At 34.3% G+C, this 25,638-nt stretch overlaps 3 protein-coding genes across 5 annotated transcripts; 2 read left to right on the top strand and 1 right to left on the bottom strand.

Moving 5' to 3' along the window:
* Positions 1-616: 616 nt before the first annotated feature.
* Positions 617-4,803, bottom strand: LOC104113522 (11-beta-hydroxysteroid dehydrogenase B). Its single transcript, XM_009623715.4, has 6 exons — positions 4,493-4,803; positions 2,787-2,979; positions 2,299-2,384; positions 1,992-2,123; positions 1,650-1,814; positions 617-1,213 (listed from the first exon to the last, which is right to left on the bottom strand). The coding sequence occupies exons 1-6, from the start codon at positions 4,673-4,675 to the stop codon at positions 869-871; spliced, it is 1,104 nt and encodes a 367-aa protein (XP_009622010.1). The 5' UTR covers positions 4,676-4,803; the 3' UTR covers positions 617-868.
* A 2,746-nt stretch (positions 4,804-7,549) lies between these two features.
* On the top strand, positions 7,550-13,496 carry LOC104113521 (probable serine/threonine-protein kinase At1g54610). 2 transcript variants are annotated; one of them, XM_070177768.1, is made up of 8 exons: positions 7,550-8,530; positions 9,101-9,385; positions 9,553-9,870; positions 10,093-10,320; positions 11,218-11,318; positions 11,931-12,033; positions 12,131-12,442; positions 12,925-13,496. In XM_070177768.1, exons 1-8 carry the CDS (start codon positions 8,039-8,041, stop codon positions 13,075-13,077), a joined length of 1,992 nt encoding a protein of 663 aa, XP_070033869.1. In that variant the 5' UTR covers positions 7,550-8,038; the 3' UTR covers positions 13,078-13,496. The 2 variants fall into 2 exon arrangements, with proteins under 2 accessions (XP_070033869.1, XP_009622006.1); XM_009623711.4 differs by having other exon boundaries at positions 7,551-8,530; positions 12,125-12,442.
* A 7,314-nt stretch (positions 13,497-20,810) lies between these two features.
* On the top strand, positions 20,811-24,940 carry LOC104113519 (putative late blight resistance protein homolog R1C-3). 2 transcript variants are annotated; one of them, XM_070177769.1, is made up of 3 exons: positions 20,811-20,982; positions 22,299-22,788; positions 22,828-24,940. In XM_070177769.1, exons 2-3 carry the CDS (start codon positions 22,360-22,362, stop codon positions 24,673-24,675), a joined length of 2,277 nt encoding a protein of 758 aa, XP_070033870.1. In that variant the 5' UTR covers positions 20,811-20,982; positions 22,299-22,359; the 3' UTR covers positions 24,676-24,940. The 2 variants fall into 2 exon arrangements, with proteins under 2 accessions (XP_070033870.1, XP_009622003.1); XM_009623708.4 differs by having other exon boundaries at positions 22,299-24,940.
* The last annotated feature ends 698 nt before the right edge of the window (positions 24,941-25,638 follow it).

Below are 25,638 nucleotides of genomic sequence, written 5' to 3' on the forward strand. Positions count from 1 at the left end.
GTGAGCCCCCACTAAATTCTTATTACTTAGTACATTGTACATATTATGAGTATAAAACAAATACTTATGTATGTGCATGAGTTTTAGTGTCCACGAAAATCCACACCTGCAAATCACATGCAATATTCAATCACTCAGTGTGAGTAAAGTGATAGAATTGTTATAGACTTTAAGAATAGAGCCAGGTTCTGCGAAACACCTGTCATCACATTTGAAAGGATTCTCATGTAAACTCCCTTTTTATGCCAGGTTCACAAGCAATTGATACTACTGACTACTGAATATGGTGAAAGAAACAGCCATCGTCTTTCTTCTTGTGTAACTTTCTAAAATAATTTCTTAAAGGTGATCCAATTTAGACAAGAATATGTTGAAGTCAGGTGGTTATGAATCAGTACCTCAAACTAATCCTCTTTTAGACCAAGAATCAGAAGCTTGTCCGTTAGGTATAATTTTCTTTATTCAGACACACTGTCTGTTATTTAACAGTCACTTTTGAAGATGAGCATTAGCATGAATGAGGCTGTATAATCTGGTGCATCTGCAGAGATTATTGTTTATAACGTGAAGCCTCAACCTGGTGTAACAACAGTTGATGTCAATGTGGAAGAGGCAATGAAAAAAATAACTTAGTCCCCTGCCTAACAATTCACAGGCTAACCATACATAACATCCCGAAGGAACTTTACGAAAACTTTTTCACAACCAAGTCCGAACATTCTTAAACAAGCCAAGTACATCCGTTTATTGAGCCGAGTATTGGTTGTATCTTGTGAACTCTTACAATGATATCCACAATGTCTTGACTAAAAAAACACCCTCAAACACAATCACTGTAAAATTAAAGTAATGACTCGTTCTGCTTTCTTCATTCAATCTGCTGCTGAACCGGAACAGGCCCCACTCGTCTCCGGGGAGAAGAGGTTGGCTCGAGAAGAGGCTGTCTGCGAGGAGAGGTTGACTCAGCAAGAGGCTGTCTGCGAGGAGAGGTTGACTCAGCGAGAGGCCTTCCCGTGCCAATGAAGGAAGTCCTCCGTGCACCTTGGTCTGCAAGCAACATCCGAAATGTCCACTGAAGAACATTTGGTGTGAATACTCTATAGAGAAGGAAAATGTCGTGCCAACTCGGATATTTCACATATGGATCTCCTCGGCATGCCCCTGACACAATCAACTTTGCAAAGTCCTCCACTGAACTTCCCGATGCATGAACCTTACACGAGAATGCATATATCAACTTTAATTGCGTGGAGATAAAATATTACCAAAAGTTCCCACGAATATCAGAAAATAAAGGTAATGAAATCCGTGATAAATGATAAAGACAAATGTAGTTATATGATCTTGCTCGACTCTTAATAGCATTAACCCTGTGAAGAGCTAACTTCTCAGTTCAATAATGCTCAAATTTCCTTGAAACTACGGCTAGTTATAAATTTTCGGATTGTTCAGCTTTCACGCACAGACGGTATAATACTTAAACCTACTCCACCCTGAGCACTTGGAAGACAGGTCTTTGGAGAAGGCTGCTATATGTTTTTGTTCCTTAAAACAATGTTTGCGTGCTTCTTAGACAGAGAATTTAGCGAGAAAATACTACTAAGCAATCTCCGGCAAGGAATGCCATTTCTCGGAAAAGAGAGACTTACTTCTCTTTCTTCCTTCCACTGCATCTCAGCACCTTCCTCTAGCATGAATCTTCCCCCTGTCATTTCAGTCCCAATCCATCCGTGTGTTGCTATTGTGACCCCTACGTCACCGTTCACCTCGAATCTCAACGTCTCATAAAAATTTACAAGTGCTGCTTTTGCTGCCTATTTTACAAAAAGAAGATGTGATAAAAGTATTATAATCTCTCAGGGGAAATATAAAAAAGGATCTCTTAGGGAAGATGGGAATAGGAGGAAGATGAAGAAATCTCGAGTAATTCAGTTCTCAAACTAGACAAATTCAGTTTTGAAGAATAAATAGCAATGGTTAGAATTACTAACAGAATATAGGCTCATCCTTGGCAAGGGTAACCAACTCTCTACTGAAGCATTCACAATGACTCGGCCCTTGTTTTGCCGCAGGTAAGGTAGAGCTACATAGGTAGGATATACGTTTCCCCAAAAGTTGATATCCTGAAAAATGGACAATATTCAGAATTCTATAAAATTGGAAACATATTCGAAGATAAATGAAAAAGGTGTATCCCTGAGTGTAGCAACAAACTTGGGAAAAATCGCTATACCAACATAACTGCATCAAAACTAAAAGAGAAAATCGTGGATGATCTCTTGCAAAAGCTTCACATACCATCAAAATGGGAAAGACATTTGTATCTGTGGCTTCTTCCAGGTAGAAAGTATGACCCAAACTTGCTGTATTTACAAGATGATCCACTGAAAATAGGGAAATGAAAGGAGATTGTTGTCAAAAAAAAAATTCAGACAACTGTTTGGTTACTAGGTGCTATTCTCCACGATTGAAACATGCCAAGCTATACAAACAGAAGCGGAGCCAAGATTTGAAGCTCATGGGTTTGGGATTATAATTCTTTTAAGTTACTAAGTTCTAAATTAATAATTTATACATATTCAAGAAATTTTTAAAGACAAATACACGGTTGTAACCAAAGCTACATGTTCGGCCGAACATGTAGCCGACACCCTAGCTCCGCCCCTGTATACAAGGTACTATATCCATCCTTATTTTGCTTTCCGGTTGACCAATTTGCATAATGCAAACAAAAGGAACATAAACTTGGAGATGGGTCTCTTTTGCATGAAATGAGAAGTACTTACCACGCCCGTATAGATTTACAGTCTCTGTGATAAATCTCCTACAATCAGCTTCCTTAACAACATCTGCAGCTGTTGTGAGGACACTTTTTGCACCTAGTCCCCTGGCATTCTCACTGATTCCCCAGAGTCTGTTTTCTCTTCGTGCAACCAGAACTAGATGGGCTTTCCTCTTTGCATATTCATATGCTATTTGCTAATATTACAGAAAAAAATCAAAGAATCAGTAACTTGTCCAATAGTGTTCATGCACAAGAAAGTAGTAGTACAAGAAGAAGAACAGAAGACTAGCACGCTTGCAGCTTTAACACCGGACGGCAAATTAAGGACCCATTTGTCCACATATTCTTTTTTCCTTTTTTCAGAATTGTTTTTCAAAAATGTGTTTGTCCATGGAATTTTGTAAGTTTTTGGAGATTTTTCGAAAAAAAACTTTTTCCCCCACTTACAATGAAATGCATGTCCAAACATAATTTCAAATTCCAAATACCATTTTTCAACTCTAACTCCAAATACTATTTTTTTTTCAGAACTTACAACTTTTATGTCCAAACGCATACTAAGTCTTTATGCAGTCACATAAATAGTTAATGCTCCCCCTAAATGTATATGCTGATGCATCTTCTAGGTAAAGAACCAAAATTTTCAAATTATAACCTATATAATTGAAATTTGTGAAAATGATATTTGGTAAGTTAAAAATATAATCACATAAAGCAGTTTAAAGAAATCCTATAAGCTAGAATTGGAGGTACATTTAAAGAATGTTTATAAGCTAGATATGGAGATTTTCGTAGTTACAAAAAGCTGACAAGGTGAATGGCATCACATAATACGTTTTAACATGTCTTGTCAGGCGGAACTTTGACTTTTAGTTTATGGGTTCCGGACCATAATTTTTTCTGTTTACTAGGTTCTGAATAGATTATTTACACATATTTTATGACGTTTTAACACAAATATAGGGTTTTAAGCCAAAACTACTGGGTTCGGCCGAATCAGTAGCTATAATTTAAGTTAAAGGTGAAACAGTAGCTTGTGATTATAACAAGCTAAGCTAAAGGTGATTTAGTAAGGGAATTTAAGTAATTTTATACAATAGAAATTGAAGGAGGCCCTTAGTGCTAAGGTGAAGTTTCAGCTAAAGTGATTTTAAGAGGTAATTAAGTAAGTATCATTAGTTAATGTGGTTACAAGTAATTTTATAAACTAGAAAGGTAGTTTGTCTTCATGTTATGACAAAGTAAATGTAAATTACTCACAATTGACCCCTGTTTCTGGTACAGAATGCAAGTATCCAAGTACCTTAACAAAGTCCATTTGACAGGCAAAGAGTGTCTTCCTCCCTCTTCTTCTTGTTCTTTAATTTTGGGATTTCTTCAATTCCAATTGTTAACTTAAAAGACTTAAATTTCAAAAATAACTTAAGAAGTGTACTAAGGGGAGTCTTGAAGCAAAGGTAAAATCTTCCTGTAGATCACGTGCTCGAACCGTGTCAGAATAGGCTTCCTACGTCACACACTATCCTTTGGGTGGGGAAGGCCTTCCCATCGCTATGTGAATGCGAGATGCTTCGTGCACTGCACGGCTGCACTTTTTTGTCAACTTAAGAATTGTACTATCTATTGGTAAGAAGGAAATGAAACTGACACAGAAATTAACAATTCCAAGTCACAAAAAGGATGAGAGTCCTTTAAATGAGTTTTTACCTCTCCAATTCCAGAAGAAGCACCAGTGATGATGACAACCTTGTCCTCCATATCTTCACCAAAGAAAGAGTTGTAGAGCCATTCACACGTGTTTATGAATGTCAAAGCTGGCCATGCAAACGCCAGCATCACCAAACTTGCTGGTGGTACCACAAAATTCAGCACTGAATTCACCAAATCCATTCTCTTTCTTTTTTTGATCAGGTCAAGAAGAAGATGAAAGAGAAAATGAGAAAAGGCTATGGTTTTCTTCTTGGTGTTTTGGATAGTTTAACATTTAGTGTAGGGAAGATAAACATTAATTGAGGAATACATGCATGGAGTAAGAGGTGTTTGAACACGTGGTACGAGGTGCTATAAGGAGTTGTTTTTGGAAGTTATTGCATGATATCAGACCTGTGGTTATCTCTACTTGAATGCTGTCTGAGTATATGTTGTCACTTGAAATAGGCTAAAAAGTAGTTGCTCATTTAACTTTGTGCAAATTCGTATTTTGTAACATAAATTATAATGGAGGGAGCACGCTTTACGTTAATTCACAAAAATTATTATAAATTAAATTGTCAATTGTTAGCTTCCTGCTTTTTTTTTTTTTTTTTAGATAAATTGTCACGATCCAAGTCCATGACACATATTGTCCGTTTTAGACCTAGGTCCTTACGGGTTTGTCTTTCAGGTTACGCCACTCCGATCTCTAAAACTACGAGTACCATGTGAAGTTGTGTTGTGCCTTATAAAGCTCTTCGCTTTCCTCTCCTATTTCGATATGGGATTCGCCTAAATTGACATGTGAATACTTACCAGCCTAGAAGCCTACCAGTCATGCTTGGCCCGCTCTCATCGGTCTGTTCTTTATCACGGGCATCACATATAGTTGTCAATACTCAAATCATGACACCTATTGTTCGCTTTGGACTTAGGTCTGCACGGATTTATCTTTTGGACAATGTCACATCGAGCCCCAGACGCGCGCGTACCATGTGAACTTGTGTTGTGCCTTATAAAACTCTTCACTTGCTTCTCCTATTTTAATATGGAATTTGCCTAAAATTACATATGAACACCTTTTTTAGAAGCTTGCCAGCCTAAAAGCTTGTCAATCCTGCTTCATCCGCTCTCATCGGCCTGCCCTCCATCATCATGGGCGTTACAGTCTTTACCGTTTTATTTTGCTGATTTATGTTTGTTTTGTTATTAGCATTAGGAATGTACTATTCCGATATAAGACTTGAGATTTATGTTGGCGGATTTATACAGTAAATGTCAGAAAAGAAATTTATAAGTTGCATTTCCAAAAAGCAATTTAAAAGTAACTGACCACATATCCCCGACTATTTTAATATTATTTTGAAAAGTATTTTTGTTCAAAAGTGATTTTTGATTTTTTTTTTGTTGCAAAATAACAGTTTGCATTTGGCCAATTCATTTGAGTAGTGCTTTTTGCAAGCTCATTTTGTTTGGCTAATTTTTTCAAAAAGTACTTTTAAATATTAAATTACGAAAAAAGACAATAAAGATTTAGTTTGCAATTAGTATTAATAATTCAACTAAAATATCAAACGTAAAGTAAAAATATAAATTAAAAATTTCAATCAATTAAAATATAGTTATTCCACAGCAATAACATTGAGTATTTGGTATTATTGTTTATATGATACTTTAAATATGTTAAAAATACATTATCAATATAAATTTAAAACCTACTCTTAAGAATAGGAGAAAGAGAATAAAAATATGAGTGAAATAAAAAAGAGAGAAAAAGAAAAGGAAAGAAAAAGATTAAATTAATGAAGGATAATTTGGAAAACATAAATTTATTATAAGGTTATTTTTATCTTGAATAAATTAATTTTTTACCTCTACTTTTGCTTCTTGAAAGAAGTTAGAGTTTGTAACTTCTTCCCAAAAGCACAAAAACTGCATCTACTACTCCTCAAAAATACTTTTTATCTTTGACCGAACACCTTAATTTTTCCAAAAAAAAAATACTTTTGGCCTCGCAGAAGCTTGGCCAAACAGGCTCTTAGAATGCATGTAAATCATATTTCGCATCCTATTTCAATTTGTTTGAACTTTTTTGGAGTACGAGGGTCAAGTTGATTAATTTTTGGTGTGAATTAAACAAAAATTATTTAAATTTTTTGAAATAAAATTTATATATTAAAAACTATATAAAAAGTACTACAAGTCACAATAGTTAAAAATTTAAAATATTTCAAAATTATTTACAAAAAAGAATAATCAAAGAAATTTTTGTGTGATTTCCCAAATAGTAATAGGTAAATTTTTAATGGTAACGAGTATGTGTTTGAATATTTGGGTTGGTCAACCAATTTTTGAATAAAGTTCAGCTAGCAAAATCTGTTTTTTTTTTTTTTTTTTTAAATAAAATAAATAAAGCCACTTTTTTGCAGCTAGATGTACTTCACGTGACATAAAGGAAAATTCCAGCTCTAGTGTTATACTGCAGTGCATGTCTACGAGTTGCACAGCTAATTCAAATGGTGCCTCTTTCTGCAACTGCTAATGTATATTTCAATTTCTATACAAAAATGGAAATGCAGAATCACAGAAAGAGACCAAAGGTGAAGCAAAAGCTCAAACAAGGAAAAAAGAAGGTACTCCACTTATCTTCTTTTATTTACTAATATTTAGGACTTGAAAATTAATTACTATATTTTATGTATTAAATCCTTCCTTATTTAAACTAGGTAGACAATCCTAATATTTAGTACTTTAAAATCAATTAAACTTTTACCTTATATCAATCACTTAAAAAAATAAAATACCAACATAACATACTTTTACCACGTTTTCTCCCATATCCTTTCATTAACAAGGGATACATTACCTATTATATATTTCCTAAAAATACCTTAATAACCTATGGCTATACATATTTTTAGGTGTTCCCAAGACTATGGATAACTCTATTATTTCTTGAATAATAATCTCGAATATTCAGAATATTAAGGTAAAAATGAAATCTTTTTCTTATTTTATGATAAAATTTAAAATTTTCTTGATAATGAAAATAATGGCATGTAATAAAACAGTTGAATTTTCTATTTTTTTTTTTTGAAGCCCAGAATCCATACCCACATTAGGTACCCCTTGACCAGCGTTCCTGCATTAATCCAACCTAGCATAGCAATCTACATACATATTTATTATAAATTCTGTGTCTTTCTGTATATCTGCATATGCTGGAATCTTGAATTTTGTGTTTGGCTGCAATGCTGGATTTCTGGTCTGGGTTTTTAACTTTCTAATGTACTAATTTTGGAAAGGACATATATGTCCTGAGGTTCTGGAAATTGGTTTTCATTTCTTTTTAATCTCTTATTTTTCTTTTGTTGTTGGCATTCTTGAAATTTTGGATTCTTTGGAACATTGTGATCTTGAGGCATATGTTTTGTTTGGTAACATGGAAATAGAAAACTGGAAAATCAAGAATCTGCTATGAAATGTCAATTTGGTTTGCTGAATATGATACTACTGATGCGGAAAGCTTGGGTCTTTGGTGGCTGATTATCTGGTGTTTAAATGCATCTGTTTAACAGAATATATTGTTGCAGACTTATGAGCTGCATTTGTTCAAAGGGTTCTTCTACAGATGATTATGTTGTTGAACATGAAAAAGAAAAAGAAATACAAGTTGATAAATCCTCTGTACAGTTGGTAGCTCCATCAGTTAGAGAGGAGATTAAAGAAATAGTTAATCCTAAGATTGAAAAACCTATGAACTCAAAACTCAATGTGACATCAGAAACCAATGTTGTTTCTGTACCTGCAGTAGAAGTTGATGGTAATGAGAAAACTAGGAGTGCAAAGAGGCCTAAGGAAGGCCGTCTTAAGAGACAATTAACGATGGATATTGGACTGCAACGATCAAAGTCTTGGGTTGTAAGCATGCCTCATAGTGCAAAGGGAGAACTGAGTGCTGCAGGTTGGCCGTTATGGCTAAGTTCGGTTGCACAAGAAGCAATTCAAGGGTGGGTTCCTCGAAGTGCAGAATCATTTGAAAAATTGAACAAAGTCAGTTCTAAAGTATCTTTAAATTGCTCATTCTTCCATCAAATGTTTGCTACCTTTACTGCTTATAAGCTTAACTCACTGACTTTTTACTTTTCACATGGCACACGACTTTTGAATCTATAGTTTGTCCAATTTCCGCAGTCTAAAATATCCACCTAAGGAAGATTACATTTTGATAGAAACAACCTTGTAATGTATGCAATATTGTTTCTCATACCCCTGTTTCCTTGTCCTCTTGAGTGTTTTAAGAACCAATTTTCTAGATATTTCATGTTGTTATGCAGGGTCTCGATGTGCCAATCCAATATCACAAGACAATATGTATTCACGGAAGTGGCATCAAAGTTTGCCCTAGTCATAGCAAATTTCTTTTCCTTCTTTGAAAACTTTTAATTTCTAAATACGGAAAAATGCATTTTCGGTTCTACTTCTGTAAATCATAATATATGTGATGATTTCAGCAACATAACTAAAATATGTTTCATCAATAATATGTCTACGCCATTAACTTATTAGATTTTGATCAGTTTTTGGAACTGTAATAGACTTAATGTTTATTTTCCAATGCAGATTGGTCAAGGAACATATAGTAATGTTTACAAGGCCCGTGACCTTAAAACCAATAAAATTGTTGCAATGAAGAAAGTAAAATTTGTCAATATGGATCCGGAAAGTGTTCGCTTTATGGCAAGAGAGATTTTTATTTTGCGTAGATTGGACCACCCAAATGTTATGAAACTTGAGGCTTTGGTCACATCTAGGATTTCAGGCAGCTTATATCTCGTTTTTGAATACATGGAGCACGATCTTGCTGGCCTTGCAGCAGCACCTGGGATCAAATTCACTGAACCACAGGTACTTCTTCCTCTTTTGGTGTGAATGATGTTTGCACAAGTTGAAAAATAAAAAAGGAACATTCTAAATGGAGTTCTCTCCACCACCAGGCGCAATTTAGGTTGGTGCATTTTTGTTACTAAGTAGTGTCCATGTTCTTATGTTGCACGCATTCAATTGTATTTCAGATAAAATGTTATACACAACAAATGCTTCGTGGACTTGAACACTGTCATAGTAGGGGTGTACTTCATCGAGACATTAAGGGTTCAAATCTTCTAATTGGTGATAATGGTGTTCTAAAGATCGGAGACTTTGGTCTGGCAACGACCTTTGAGCCCAACCAAAAGCAGCCATTAACAAGCCGTGTTGTAACTCTGTGGTATAGGGGCCCTGAGCTTTTGCTTGGTGCAACAGAATATGGAGTGGCCATTGATATGTGGAGTGCTGGCTGCATCCTTGCTGAATTATTTGCTGGAAAGCCTATCATGCCAGGAAGAACAGAGGTACTCCCATTTCAGGGTTTTGATTCACTCCTTCCACTAAATAGGTAGAGCATAGGGATTACGATGGGGGTTTATTTGTGTCTTATCCTATTACATTAACTATCTGCAAGCAATGTAGAACTATCAATCCCCTAGCGATTTTGTAACATTTGTTCATCTCTGACGAATTAGCACGTGTTTCTTCATGCATTTACTAACTGAGAGAGTTGAAACAATTACTAGGTGGAGCAAATGCATAAGATTTTCAAACTTTGTGGTTCACCTTCTGAAGAGTATTGGAGGAAATCAAAACTTCCACATGCTACTAGTTTTAAGCCACAGAACCCATACAAGCGCTGTATAGCTGATACATTCAAGGACTTTCCTCCGTCAGCTTTGGCCCTTGTTGACGTCCTACTTTCAATAGAACCAGAAAAGCGTGGCACTGCTTCTTCTGCACTCAATAGTGAGGTAATGTCAAACTTGTCTCTCCTTTGCTGAACTATGTCTTTGTTCTCAAAAGCAGTTATACCGCCAAATAGATTATCACTGATCTGCAGAAGCTAACTCTTTCAGCAGTATAGTGTGAAGAACTTAGGCAGCTTATATAATTCGTTTGCTCAATATAGTGATCTACATTCCTTATATCCTGATAGGAGGTCTACATTCCTTATATCCTGATAGGAGGCTTGCTGCATGTGTGTCAAGTGGTATGATTAGTTGACAAACTACTGGAAAGTAGAATTTTCTAATCTGCTGTGAAGACTCTAAAAAAGTATTTCCAACTTTTGATATTAAAATTGCTTTTAGTATCTGTCCGATCAATTCTTTTTGTCCAGTGATGCATCTATTATTAATTGGATATGATCTTTTTTCATTTTCATAGGCGCAATTTCATTAGAAGATTTGTTTCCACTTGAGAACGTGGACAATCCTTCAGTGAAGAGCTTAGGAGAGTATAAATTCACTCAAAATTTGTCCAAATACGTCATTGTTTGTTGTCAAGCAATGCATTTCGCGATAACCTTATGTGGCTTGCCTTTGTTGTTTGATGTGAAAAATTAAAGAGAAAAGCTTATCACAACTTCATCTGATCAACTCTTTTGTTAAGCGTCTATAATTACGTTCTTAGAAGAAATTTCATTAGAAAAATGATTCATAACCACAATGTTTGTTCGAAAAGCTATGCCATTTGCAATGACCTTATGTGGCCTGCCAACCATTGATATTAATATGAGGCAGCTCCTTTGTTTTGTTTTCATTTTTGGTTATCATTGTTCTATCTATTAGAATAAGTTGCTGGTCTCCTACAAATTTCACTACCAATAGAAATGCTTTACATCTTTCTTCTTTGGTTTCACTTTTCAGTTCTTCAAAACAAAGCCCCTACCTTGTGATCCATATACTCTACCAAAATATCCTCCAAGCAAGGAATATGATGCTAAGGTTCGAGATCACGAAGCAAGAAGGTATTCCATACTGGTTGCATATATTCATTTTTACTGCTCGGTTATGCTTCCAAATCCAACAATAATTTTACTTTGATCCCTCTCCTTCTTAATATTAGCATTGACCCCTCATTGCAGTAATATATTAGTATTTAGTACTACTTCCTTTAATCTTATGCTACTCATTTTAATTTAAAGTTGTCGCTTATTTTTTCTCAATACTTTTATCTCTAGCCTTTTATATTTCTACAGTATAATGCTCTAACACATGTTGTTTAAAATTAATAATGTGAGGGATTAGTGACAGTTTAACAAAATAATACAAACCCAATTTTGATGTCAACCTTCTGCATTAGAAATGGGTTTTTCTCGGGCTGCCTGGAGTATGAAATGACTAAGTAGGAGTAATAATTAAACAACTCTACCAATAGAAAGAGCGGAAGCAAGCCTTTAGGGGTTGAAGTACTGATTCCTACTTGACCAAAATTAAGAGAGACATGTAACTTTGTTCCCAAGCTTTGGCCTATATACTTTTTACTATCATGTTCTCCAAAGAAAGTGCAGCTTTCTTATAACCAAACATTGCTGCTCCTTCATATAGTCTCACAATTACATTATACCCCTTAATCCCAGGCGAAAGGCTAAGACCATAAAAGGACATGGAGGCGAATCAACAAAGAAGTCGCCGAGACAATCAAAGGAAAAACTAACAACAGAATTCAATGCTCACAAACAGGTTTGATTTTTCCAAGACGTTTACTGAATCTTTAAATTTTCTTGCTCAAGATTCCTGTTGTTTCACAAATGGCTAATGCAAATAATTGCAGGGACAGCCTAGCAAAAGCATCAGTGTGAAATACAATCCTCTCGAGGACAATGGAACTGGTTTCTCGATAGAGCCACCAATACTGAGATACAGGAACAGACTCGCTCATTCTAATTCAGTGATCCATCCTAATACAGCTGGTTACACGTGGTCAAACAAAGTAAAGGAGGATTCAAGTGCAATCACTGAACGAGCATATGCCGCTTCCCAACATGGTGTAGAGCTTCTAAGGCAGGGTTCTCACAAGCCTCGAGCTGCAGGAGAGTTTTCAAGCATTCGTTCAAGGAGAGATGATAGGTCATCTTTTGGGGATTCCACGGTGTGATCCTAAGATCAACAAGTTCCAATTATCTTAGCATGCTTTTAAACCCAGAGTTATTTGTTTCCTTACTGACTATTCAAACATCAGTCAACTGATCTAACAGACAAACACACACGTGCAAGAGGTCCCCAGGTCTAATAATCAAGTCGTCAATGATCCGTTTAGACAGTTTAGCCAGGCGGTATCAGCTTAGGTTCTTTTAGAAGAAATTGATTCATTTCCTGTAGTTAAATAAAAAATACTAACTGATCCCACACAACATACAACACACACACAGAGGTATAAGATGTCCTTAGGCCTACTGATTAAGTCGTCCAGGATCCACTTGCTGTTCATGAGCTGAAAAGTTAGCTTTAGATTATTTGAGAAAAAATTGATTTGATAACTAACTTCTTGTTTTTTGCATGTGCTTTTTGATATTTTGAGCATTTCCTCCTCTTTTTGAGCTTTCTTGAGTTTGTCTTGCCACCTTGTTTCAGGTTTATGTGCCAAAGAGAAGTAGAAGAATCCTATCTGGACCACTAGTGCCAGCAGGAGGAAGTATGGAAGATATGTTAAAGGAACATGAGAGACAAATTCAAGAAGCAGTTAGGAAAGCACGTCAAGACAAGACGAGGACCAAAAACAACTGATTCCTTCTCTTCTGGCGGAAGGATTCTTATGTAATTTCAGTTTTCTGCACATGAAATCCACATTTGTACAGGGCCTAAGAGGAGATATATCTATTGTCCATTTCAGCAGTAAAGGTTCTTTCCATTTCCCCCGAGGAAAAAGTTCTGAAACCTTGAAGTTAATGTTCGTTATCGAGTAAGTGACATATTATACCTTTTAGGGTGGGTAATTTGCTTTGTATAGTTTGAAGAATTTGCTTGTTCCTAGTTACATGTCTCTGTTTACAATGTAAATCCATTTATTGTTTAATATCTAGAGAACTGAATCTCAGTAGTTTGTTATGGAATATGGATAGTGTTGTAGAGGGGAACTAATTCCTTTGTAATTTATTCAGAGGATGGATCAGAAATAGTATAGTTGAACCAATGTTGTCAGGCTACTCTTACTCTACTCAAAAGTTACAAGAAGCTATTTCTGTGCTGAAGAAAATCAGGCCAAGTTGAATTTTCTGCAATGCAAGGTTGCAAGTCAGTCAAAAATATATATTAGGAAGTTAATGTCACATATTATATTCTCCTAACTTCAAATGTTAAATTTTGTTATAATTACATAGAATCTGTTAACTAGTTTTGACAGGTTTATAGTGATGATTATTTGTTATCCTAATCTGAGTCAATGGTAGGTTAAGCATCTCACCATTTTAATGGTACCAGATAGAGTTAGTATAAAATTAACCAAAGTCGATGTTAAAGAAGGAACTATGTAATATCATTTTGCGAGTGTGACTTTTCTATTCCTTCTATTGTACTTCTAAGTGTCAAAATATATATATTGTACTTCTAATTATTATTACTGCATATTTTATATATATAGACTTACCCGCAATAGGTGTTTTCACTACTTGTGTTTCATTTTATATGACACTATTTCATTTAATCTGTTAAAAAAAGAATAACACTCTTTTATATTAACTTAAAAATAATCTAACTTTAAACTTCTCATTTCACCCTCAATAACTCAATTTTATAGTCACAAAAATATCATAACAAGTTTAATATAAGTTTTAAAAGTTTTTTTTCTCTTAAATATCGTGACTAGTTAAACACCTTCACATAAAATTAAATGAAGAAAGTTATATATTTTCCTTTATTTGTAATTTGCTAAATCATTCTTTATTAGCAAAGATCCTTTTTATTTTCCTTCTCCTTGGCTGATCAATTGCTAGGAGTGGTTTAGAACTTCACATATAAGTTTGGCTGTCTAAGGTATGTATTAGGATGGGTGAAAATCTATCCCTTTAAAGAAGGAAGATGTTCTGCCTCATCATATCAGTTGAGTGCCGCTTTGCCCCCCCCCCCCCACAACACACGCACAAAAAAAGAAGGAAAAAAAACCAATTTAAAGTGAGGGGTCTTTAAATTATTTTCTTACATGTTAGGGTATAAAAAGAGGCGCGCAAAGTTAAGCTACATTATGAGTTAGCAAGGGCGGCTCTAGGGTAAGAGAAGAGAAAGCTCTTGCCTTAGGCCTCCAAATATATATTTTATAATTGCCCTTGCCTTAGGCCTCCAAATATATATATTATAATTTACATTTATATAATATTTCATAAAAGATTTCAAAATTTTAATAATTTTTAAAATTTGATAGAGGTAAGATTGAGTGAGTTAATAGGATAATTTTTTTTCTCTCACTGAATTAAATAATATATATACCTTCTCATCAATTCTATTTTTCTTCCTCTATGTATAGTCTTTTTTTCATGTTTCTCAAGATTTTACTTTCTAATTTTAACTCAAATTCTTTAGATTAACTATTCCTTTCTGTCACATTTGATTGATCCATACACCAGAAATCGAGTTCTTTTGTGTCTCATCTTTTTTAACTAAGAAATCCACAAGACAAATGTCGCAAGGTTCAAACCCCGATGGACAATGAGCTCACCCCTTTACCATTTTCACTTAAAGGAAGAATTCAATATCATATAACGTGCGCCTAACCCATACATCAGGAGTTGCGCTCTCAACACTAGATCAAAGTCATGTAGGTTTTTTTGTGTCTCAATATTATATGGATTTGATAAAAGAAGTTTCAAGGTCTTTTTAATATATTTTAATTTTAGGCCACCAGTTCTGTTGAGTTGACCCTCATTGATGATCAACAATTATTTACAGATCACTGCCCCACCATGAACGTACTGTTCAACCAGTTTCATTCACATTTGGTAACTGAATGACACACTCACTCCCTTTAATGTTCTTGCCATTGTTGTCTTATCTTAATTGACACTCTACAAATTTGATTGAAAATATGAGGGGTGGGCAAGTGGCTCTAGCAGAAGACTAGTAAAGCCTTGATTTAGGTCCCCAATTTTTTTAATAATGGAGTTTATAATTTTATTTCAAGTTAGACAATATTAATATTTAGAGAAAAAAATAAAAAAATACAAAAAAAATGTAAAAAAGAAAGAAAGATGTCTACTCTTTAACAATAAAAATATTTTTAAGACTCTGAATTAAACTACTTAAATCTTCTTATTAGTAAATATATTTTTACAATAATATCAAAGGTACTATATTGCAAATACATGTCTAACATCTCATTTATTTAAATCACCCTTTTCTAATATAAATAATAATATTACTATGTGAAGTTAAGGACTTTATGTCATTTAAGAATATATACTATAAACAACAAGTATGAAAAAAATGGCAAGATTAATTTTTTTACATATATTTTTGTATATGTACTAATAAAAAAGTATAAGACATCTTATTAAAATTTGGCTTTAGGCCGCTAATTTTATGGAATCGCCCTTGTAAGTTAGCTGCTCGATATAATTTTTTCTATTATAAATTATGAAACAATTTACCATCTCTATTATTTCCTCGCACAGAATTAAACCAGAATACCACATCTATTTGCCAAAGTAAATGTTTTGACATCTGCAACGGCAACATACACTCCCCCCACCCCCCACTTCTATCGGACCAAATATGCGTCTCATAAAATAGGGACTATTTCAGCTAACACCCAACTTAAGGGACGATTTATATATTTTTTAATGACTTAGGTTATAGTACTCAAAGTCAACTTTGTAATGAAATGATTCATGTGGCGAGTATACATATTCAAGTTCTATCTTTTCTTAAATTTAGATCTAGAATAAATTATGTTTTAAGTTGAGAATTATTCTAAATTATTGTTTAAACCAAGTCTTACCATAATATTATTATTCAAGCACCATTAACAATTTCTTTAACTCTAAACCAGTCGTTGGCACCCATAAAAATTTTGCAAGGAAAACCATTTTTTGGTGGCTATTCCAAGTTAATTTAATTTTCTTTTTTACATATCACTTGACCAACATGAGAGATGTGAGCAGGGGCGGCCCAAGAAGATTGGTAGCCTAAAGCCAATTTTTAATTTGGGGCCTTTAAGAAGGAATTTTTTTTTTATCATAACATCGATGATTCATTCCGATGTTTCTAGACATAGAACAACACAATTTAGCGCAATTGTCGCACAATAACTCACTTAAACCAACAAAATATAGGACGAGTAATGTGCTAAAAATATAAAATTTTGGCCTAACATCAGTTGTTAATAGTTTCTTTTATAAATAATTTAGTCTCTCTTAAGATATTGTTGATCTTAGATATTAGAACCAAATTCATATAGATACCTCACTAATGATGTCACTCGTAAAATTTATATAATGAAAAGTTTTATATTCGCTACAAGGGTTTAGGGGGAGTGATTCTCTTTCTACATTTTTTGCTCAAACAGTTACATCACTACTGAATTAAAAGTTATCTTGAATTTTTATAAAATATTTTATTTTTTATTTTAACATACCCAATATATTTAGACCCTGCCTCTAAAGATTGTTGTGAGATGTATTTGATCCAACTTACCTTAATTAAATATATTGGGTTCGAGTCCAGTGGTTAAATTATTTTTGTTAAAACGTGTTCTCTCTTTTACTAAGTTTTACGCGATACGAATCTAGATTAGTCGGAGTTTCAATACAAATACAAGTAGAAAAACAAAAAAAAAATTTGGGGCCCTCAAAATTTGGGGGCCTAAAGCCTTCTTTAGTTGCTTGACCGCCACCCCTGAATGTGAGGAGTTCTTTATTAGTTGAAGTTAGACCACCCCTTAAATTTGTCCGACCTTTTAATTTAGACATCTTAACTAAAAATTGTACCTATTAAATACCTGAACTCAGAAGTAAATTGTGTCTATTGAGCATAAATTGTTGATATGACACGAAATGTGTAATATACACTCTCCTTCCAGAGCGTCAAATGCCTTACTTTTTGTTTATTTTTATCTTTTTGCTTTTGTCTCCTTCAATCTCAATTTGCCGCTAGAGGCGTATTTACAGGGAGAATTATGATTTACGTGAATTTATGCTTTTCACCCTAAACTATGTATAATAAGGGATAAATTCTGCTCCAGTAACGCTAGCTCCTGTATTTGCCAATAATCCTCTTGATGAATGCCACGTGGACAAAAGAATTTTTAAAGGCGAGGTTCGTTTTTTCATTAATTAAAAGATAATATTTTAGCCAAAATATAACAAAACAAGTATTCCCCCTCTTGCATTTTGTATTTTTCCATCTCTCTAGTCTCCGCTGTATTTCCATGACAAACAAACATTACACTTCTCCATAGAATCTCCAAAATACACACCAATCAATATATATTAAATAGAGAAAAGATCAGCTCATTCTCATCAGATCTAAGGAAAAACAAATGGGTGTGTTCTTTAAGCTCCAGTAAATTAAAATTTCTTGAATTTAGGTGAAAACACTAGCTAGAAAATATTAGTAATGTGAAAAAAGAAAAAAAAATGATTTTGATTGCTCTTGCTCGAGAAGGGGAGTCTCGACGTAACTGGTAAAGTTGTTGCGACGTGATCAGGAGATCACGAGTTTGAGCCGTGAAAATAGTCTCTTGCATAAATGCAATGTCAGACTGCGTACAATAGACCCTTGTGGTTTGACCCTTTTATGGACCCTGCTGCGCATAGCGGAAGCTTAGTGTACCGGATTACCTTTTTTATTGTTCTTGATCGAAACAAAGCGAAAGTGAAGCTCTTTTTTTTTTCTTTTCTATTTTGGGATTTTGAAGAGCAGTGTGTGTATATTCCATTGTTGAAAAAAAAAAGAAAGCCAAGTGCTGGGTCACCTGGGTGGCGGTGGAGAAGAGTGGAGTAGGTATAGAAATAGAATTATCCTACTTTTTTGGTTAAAAAAATATTACCCATTTAATAAAATAAATAAAAATAGTTACTAAATAAATCTAGTCTTTTAAAAGTTCTTTGTCCACGTGGCATTCATCACAAGGGCTATTGACATATACGGGAGCTAACACTACTGGAGCTGAGCCGATTCCGTATAATAATATTATATTTTTTTAAAATTATATATATATATATATATATATATATATATATATATATATATATATATATATATATATGCACTCAAGCTCAAAAGTCCTATAGTGCATGGTTATTGAATGTATCTTCACCAGTGAAGTCAGATTCGAATCCCATGTACATCTTGTTATTTTTTTCTCTCTAAAATTTAGCCAGTAGAATCACACATGTGTCTTGTTATTTTTTCCTTTTTTTTTTCTTTCTAAAATTAGGTCCAGCCATTGGAAATGGACATGTCTGGTAATTAAGTATTTTTTTCTTCTTTTTTTGTGGTTTATTCTTTCACAATTCTCAAGGTGGATACCTTGAAATTCTTATTCTCCTTTTGTCATCATCGTTAAAATTTGTGTAATTAAATTAAATGCTTGTATTAAATTAGCAACTAGCATATAATCAATAAATTTAATTGATCTTTATATTTTTGATATGGAGTACAAATGCACATGCCATTGTGTTGATCTTAAATGACGAATACAGAGTAATCCTAATATTTTCTTTTTGAGAGAAAATTTGAATTTTATATTCCACTTAAGTCGCATATCATGTTCATGTGGGTACATACATGTATTTTACTGTTTCTATTTCAATTTAGATGACCATTTGACTTATTTAGAGTCAATTTGACTAAGCTTTGGAGCAAAATGAGTATTTAAAATTAATATTTAGATATTAAAAAATTATATAAAAAATATTATAAGTTACAATATTTCTCATATTAATATAATAAAAAATAATATTAGTTAAACTTCATACAATTTGATTCTGGATAAACGAGATGTGTGATCAAAATTGAAAGAAACGGAGTACTTGTTTACTTATTGATATACTAGATGGCTGGTGGCACCGGCATATGCCGACAGAGTTGTTCGTATTATTTGTTCAGCTACAAGATTATTAAAAATTAATACCAACAAGTTACTTTCATAATGCATATAAAAGTTTCATAGTACCATTTACTTCCATTCAACATAATAAAGTTTCATGATATTTACATACACTGAAGCATAAAGTTTAATACATGTACTTGTGCCCAGCACCTTTAGTTTGTGCATCAATATAGGCACTTATCTGAACCAATGATTATTCTAAGCAACAGACGAAGTGGAGTCACACCCAGCACTTGGAGCTCGCTTCAATCACATTTGCACTGAGCCTTTATTAAGAAGTTTTCTGACCTACAAAACAATGCAATCAACCAGAACAAGACAAGAATGTTGAGCTCCATGAGACTAACTTCAAACAATACATATTTCTCAAAACATATAACAAAAACTCTCTCTTGGTAGAAGATTCTTTATTAAACTGAATAAGGAAAAAACAGTGGTCAGTGCAGAATGTAATGAAAAATTGATAATTTAATAGGACAAATAGTTCAAAAAGTTTTAAAAACAATAAGACAAATACTTTGTTGTTGCAATTTTGACCATGAATTAAAGCAACAAACACGTATAACTAAAGCTAATGGGACAACCCAGAAAAATTGTTCCCAATGAATTAAGAAAAAATAAAAAGAAAAAGAGGAAGTGTTCTTGAAAAAACGAAAAATTTCTTTAATTCGGAGCAGACGTATAAGTCACTTTTTACCACATTGTACTAAAAAGAATTAACACAGAGCCTTAGCATCTTTGGAGAAACTCACAGTTAGAAATATGTCACTTAATTCTCCCGCAAAATGATAATTCTCATTTTGATTTCCTTCCGGCACGAAGTGGTGGATCCAGAATTTTTAAATCATAGGTGCTCAAATAATATATTTGTAGATTTCCTTCTAGATTAAAGAACTTTAACACAATACATAATCAAAAGTGCACTTGGATGGAAATTTTTTATTTCTTAATCAGATGATGAAAGTATGAGCGTGTGCGATCAAAATGAAAAAGAAAGTTAGAATCACCGTGCATAATTCATTATAGTACTATACTACCATGATCAAAAGTCAGAGAGGAAAATAATAGGACTTATAGCAATGTATTTCTTCAGATTCAGAACCCAAAGAAAGACCAAATTGTGTTTCAACTTTCAAGTTGGAGAAGTCTACACGTCAGTAATTTTACTATAGTGGTCCCAAAAAAGTAATAGTATATATTTACGGTAATAGCCCCATAAAGCAATTGACATTTACAATATTATCCTTCGTCGTACCATAAAGCTTTACTTATTATATATTTCCTCCGTTTCAAATGGGTACAGACGTCAAGAAAAGGAAGAAAATTTTTAATCTTATAAAATAAATCACTTATTTTTTGTGACTATAAATTTTTGTATAAACATAAATTGTTTCAAAATGAATAAATATTCTTTCGCACGCACTAAAAAGAAAAGGATTATTAGTTAAAAATTCCACCAACTACTTCACTCTTCAACGTTGAAGCCCATCCTATTCTCTCTGAATTTCGATTTCTGTAGCCCAAAACCATCAAAATAAGCAACCTTGTAGCAATTTATCTCTCTGTTTCCATTCTCAATCTAACGAAAGGTGAGATTACTTTGACATTTATCTTCTGGTCTTTTGTAGCATATTTCACATTTTGTCTTCTTATATTGCTGTTATTATGAGTTTAATTCTTTTCTTTCCAAAGTTCACCCACCCGATCTTAACAATGGTTAATAAGTTGGGGGAAAAAGGATAATATCAGAAAGTCCAATATTAGCTAATCAACGACCACTGTTACATTTGCTATTGGCGAAAGTTTTTCTGAACGTAAGTCATTTTTCTTAACAGGAAGGGCATAAACCTTGCAAATCATACTGAAAATGACAATGGAATCTTTTAACTAGATCTACCAAAATTTAGTTTTGGATCTTTCCCTAGTAACTGCTTCTAATTTCTGTTATAGTATTACCAGCACTAAAGAAGAAGCTGCATTTAATTTCTGCAGAAAGAGCATTACTTTGAATGTATTTGCATTGAATTGCTAGGATAACTGAAAATTTGAAATACATCACGAAAATTTTGGGGATAACAGATAAGTACATGTTTTGCACTACTTCATAATTTTTTTTTTTTTTTTTTTTTTTGTTTAAGCCCAAATCCAATTCCAATGTGGCTTTCCAAACATGCCCTTAAATGTGAATTTCTTCAAATGATTTAAAACTTTTCAATTTTGTTCTTACTTTATGAGAAGCTAGTGTTCGTTTTTATTCTGACAAGTTGTTCGTTGTTGTTATTGAAAACTAATAAATCGAAAATCTGTTTATGTTTCATTTGTGTCCTATCGTGTTTCAAGTATTCTGTTTCCAATATTTCCTTAGTTCCCAATCTTCGACCATAACTCTTCCAAATCATATTCTGTTTCTTCTGTCTTATTCATCTTTTTATTTTGTGATAAAATGAAATTTCATTGACTAGCAAAAGTTAGGCAGAGTTTTTTTGCTGGGAAATTTCATGCTAAATTGCAGGTCTTTAAAATGTTTTTTTTGCAAAATTATTAAATATTTACTTCCTTATATTGGCGTATGTTTAATACACACCTCCAGGCTCCATCCTAAGATGGAGAGAAATGTATTAAGTATTACTAGTAAACGGAAAAAATAAAAATAAACAGAAAAAAAACCTCACACAGGGGGGCCTGGAATACATCCAGTAACTGAAACCATCCAATAGAGTTCAAGGTTTTGGACAGAAGGTTTACTCCTCCTTTTATTCGTCTTGATTATATCTTGGTGGCCTTTAACTTAGACACAAAAGACTTTACATGTAGCACTACTTTTCTTTTTATATGTAATATGTAATTTGGGTTTTTCTCTAAATTATGAAGATTGTTGATCTTGTTTCATTGCTCTTTATTGAAGGCTTGAAGCTGACAGAGCTATTAACTCAAAGGCAATCCTGAAAGACAGCAAGCCAATTGACATGGAGGTTGTTGAGACGTGTGAAAAAAGATCTCAAGCTCATGCAATGCCTTCTACCCAACGTAGTTTTCCATCAATTGATGATGAAGTTGTGGGATTTGCGAAAGATGCAGAATATGTAATGAAGAAATTGACCGGAGGATCAAAGGAGCTCGACGTTATCTCAATCTTTGGAATGGCCGGACTTGGTAAAACAACATTGGCAAGAAAAGTGTACAACAATACCTCTATCATTAATCACTTTGATGTTCAAGCATGGTGTACTGTTTCACAAACATATAACATGAGGACGTTGTTGGTTGATATTCTTGAACAAGCTACAAATAAGGAGTGGAAAATCAAAGAGGACTTCGACATAGCTGACAAGTTGCAGAAGACTCTAAAAGGCAGGAGATACCTCATTGTCTTAGATGATATATGGAAAGTTGAGGTGTGGGAAGTCCTGGGATTATGTTTCCCTAAAGGTGAGGATGGAAGCAGAGTAATAGTAACAACTCGAATTGAAGAAGTGGCTAAGCATCTTCAACACCACAGTGATCCTTATTCTCTTAGATTTCTAACACTGGAAGAGAGTTGGGAATTATTGCAGAAAAGAGTATTTCAAGGAGAGAGTTGTCCCCTGGATCTACGGGAAGCAGGGTTAAAAGTTGCCAAACATTGTAAGGGATTGCCTCTTGTCATTGTGTTGATTGCTGGAATTATAGTGAAAACGGAAAGGGAGGCATCCTTGTGGCTGGAGTTTGCCAATGACTTACGTTCTCATGTTTTAGGAGAGCAGAGCATGAAGGTAATACAATCAAGTTATGAGCATTTAGAAGACCACTTAAAGCCTTGCCTTCTTTACATGGGATTGTTTCCAGAAGACCATAAAATTCCAGTGCATGATTTGCTGAAGTTGTGGATGGCTGAAGAGTTTGTAGTGAATGTTGACACAGAGAACATGGAGGAAGCATCAAGATTTTGCTTGAACGATCTACTTAAGAGAAGCCTTGTAATGGTCTCTAGAAGGAGAATTAATGGTGACATAGAATGCTGCACACTTCATGATGTAGTGCGTGAATTTTGCTTGAGAAAACTTGCAGAAGAAAAGTTTATGCAGCTCACAGTGCCATACAATCCATATGATCAACATTTGTATCCCCAAGAATCACGGTTATGCATTTATATTCATGATGATCTTGTTAATCAATTAGATCATTCTGCATATATGTTGGATGAGATTCCAATGCTCGAGTCCAAGTACACAAAGTGTTTTGGTGAATGTCCTAGGTCTTTGGAGTTCATTGCTCATCCAAAATTCAACACATGGAACAGATCAAATCCTTTACCATTACTTGTTAAACTAAGACTTGTTCGGGTGTTGAATTTGATGAAAGTGGAGTTGCCAAGTTCTTGGGCTACATCAGTACAATCGCTAACTCACTTGAGGTACCTTGAGATTTTTGTCGAAGAATTTGATTTCAAGTGGATATCACATCTACATGAGCTTCAGACTCTAGTGGTTGATTCAGTTCAATTTCTAAGGACATCGCCTGCAGCTATCTGGAAAATGATGAAGCTAAGGCATGTGAATATAAACAGATTGACCAGTGTATGGGAAGACAATGATGGAGCAATTTTTGAAGAATCTTCAACAACTATGCTAGAGAACTTGAAGACCTTCCTCTCTTGTCGTATACGTCTGGATGAGAAAAATCCAAGGTTCTGGTGGTGGTTCCCCAATCTTGAAGAACTCAGCCTCCGCATTATTGCTGATGTACCTAGTTGTCCTTTGTTTCCCATACCGGAAGTTCATGCTCACCTTCAATCTCTTGATCTGGTTATAAGCCCTAAGGGATTCTGGAATTCAGTTGGATGGGAGAGCTACTTTGTCTTGCCGTCAAATCTCAGGCATTTGTGCATTGGCGGTTGTTTCTTGACGGAAGAAATGGTTTCAAACATTGCAAGATTGCAGAGGCTTGAGAGTCTTAGATTAGAGATAGGATTTCCGTTGGGGAATGTAGAGTACTGTTGGGACGTGAGAAATGTCGAGTTCCCTGCACTCAAATACTTGTCACTATTAGCTGTGAGGATGGTAGTATGGAATGCTTCAGATGCATCTTTTCCCATGCTTGAGAAGCTAGTTCTAAGAAATTGTTACTACTTCAAGGAGATACCTCCCAGCTTTGTGGATATTCCAACCTTTCGACTAATTGAACTGTTTGACTGTCCGGACTCTATTGTGGTTTCAGCTATGGATATTAAAACAGAAATTGAAGAAAACACTGGATGTGACAGTCTCCAAGTTCTTATATCCAATACACCTCCTACTTATTAAAGATGGTAAGCCAGTACTTCAACACCTCTTTGTTCCGTCTGATATGGAAAACAATTTGTTGCAACTTTTGTCTGAATAAGTTCAACTGTATATACTCTACATTATTATACTTAAGCAGCATTTTGGGAAGTATAAAAGTTTCATGCATGATTCTCATATATCCTTCCTCCTATAGTAGCAACTGAATGATTTGTATAGATAACCATTAACGCTTTGTGGAATGACATTTCTTCTTGGGAAAAGGGCCAAATATACCCTCTACTTTAGAATATTGTCTACATTTAACCTCCGTTATACTATCCGACCCTCCTAAATCCGGATGAACCTCCGTTATACTGGCACCAGCATTATATGTTTTTGGGGATTCATTATTTGACAGTGGCAATAATAATCTTTTGCCAACTTTTGCTAAGGCTGATTTCAAGCATTATGGTATAAATTTCAATGGAGGAGCTACTGAAAGGTGTACAAATGGGAAAACTGTTACTGATTTTATTGATGAGTCTCTTGGATTGCCGTTTTCTCCACCTTACTTGAGTTTACGAGGTTTAGTAAAACTCACAGGGTTAAATTATGCATCTGGGTCGTGTGGTATTTTACCCAAACAGGAAATATCATCGTAAGATCATACACAACTTTGTGTTTTTGTTCTTTTGCTTTTGTTTAACTTCACACTTGGAAGGAAATGAATTACTAGCTAGCTGTTTTAATCCTAATAGTTGAGCTTTTATATATAGCATGAAATAGTTTTTATAACGAGGCGCTTTCATGAATAGGGATTTTCCACTAACAGTCTTCTCTTTTTAGCACTTCATTTCGTTCCAAAAGAATTTTGATTTCAGCGGGCTGGGCAAAGGGAAAGAAGAGATGGGTGGTCCGAGAACAACATCGAAAGAGTACTCATAGCCCCACTCTCACTCTTCGCCGTGCCTTTCTTAACCCAAACCCGGAGAAATGCAGAAC

This window comes from Nicotiana tomentosiformis, chromosome 6 (genome assembly GCF_000390325.3).
Source record: "Nicotiana tomentosiformis chromosome 6, ASM39032v3, whole genome shotgun sequence".
In the NCBI taxonomy this organism is placed as follows: domain Eukaryota; kingdom Viridiplantae; phylum Streptophyta; class Magnoliopsida; order Solanales; family Solanaceae; genus Nicotiana; species Nicotiana tomentosiformis.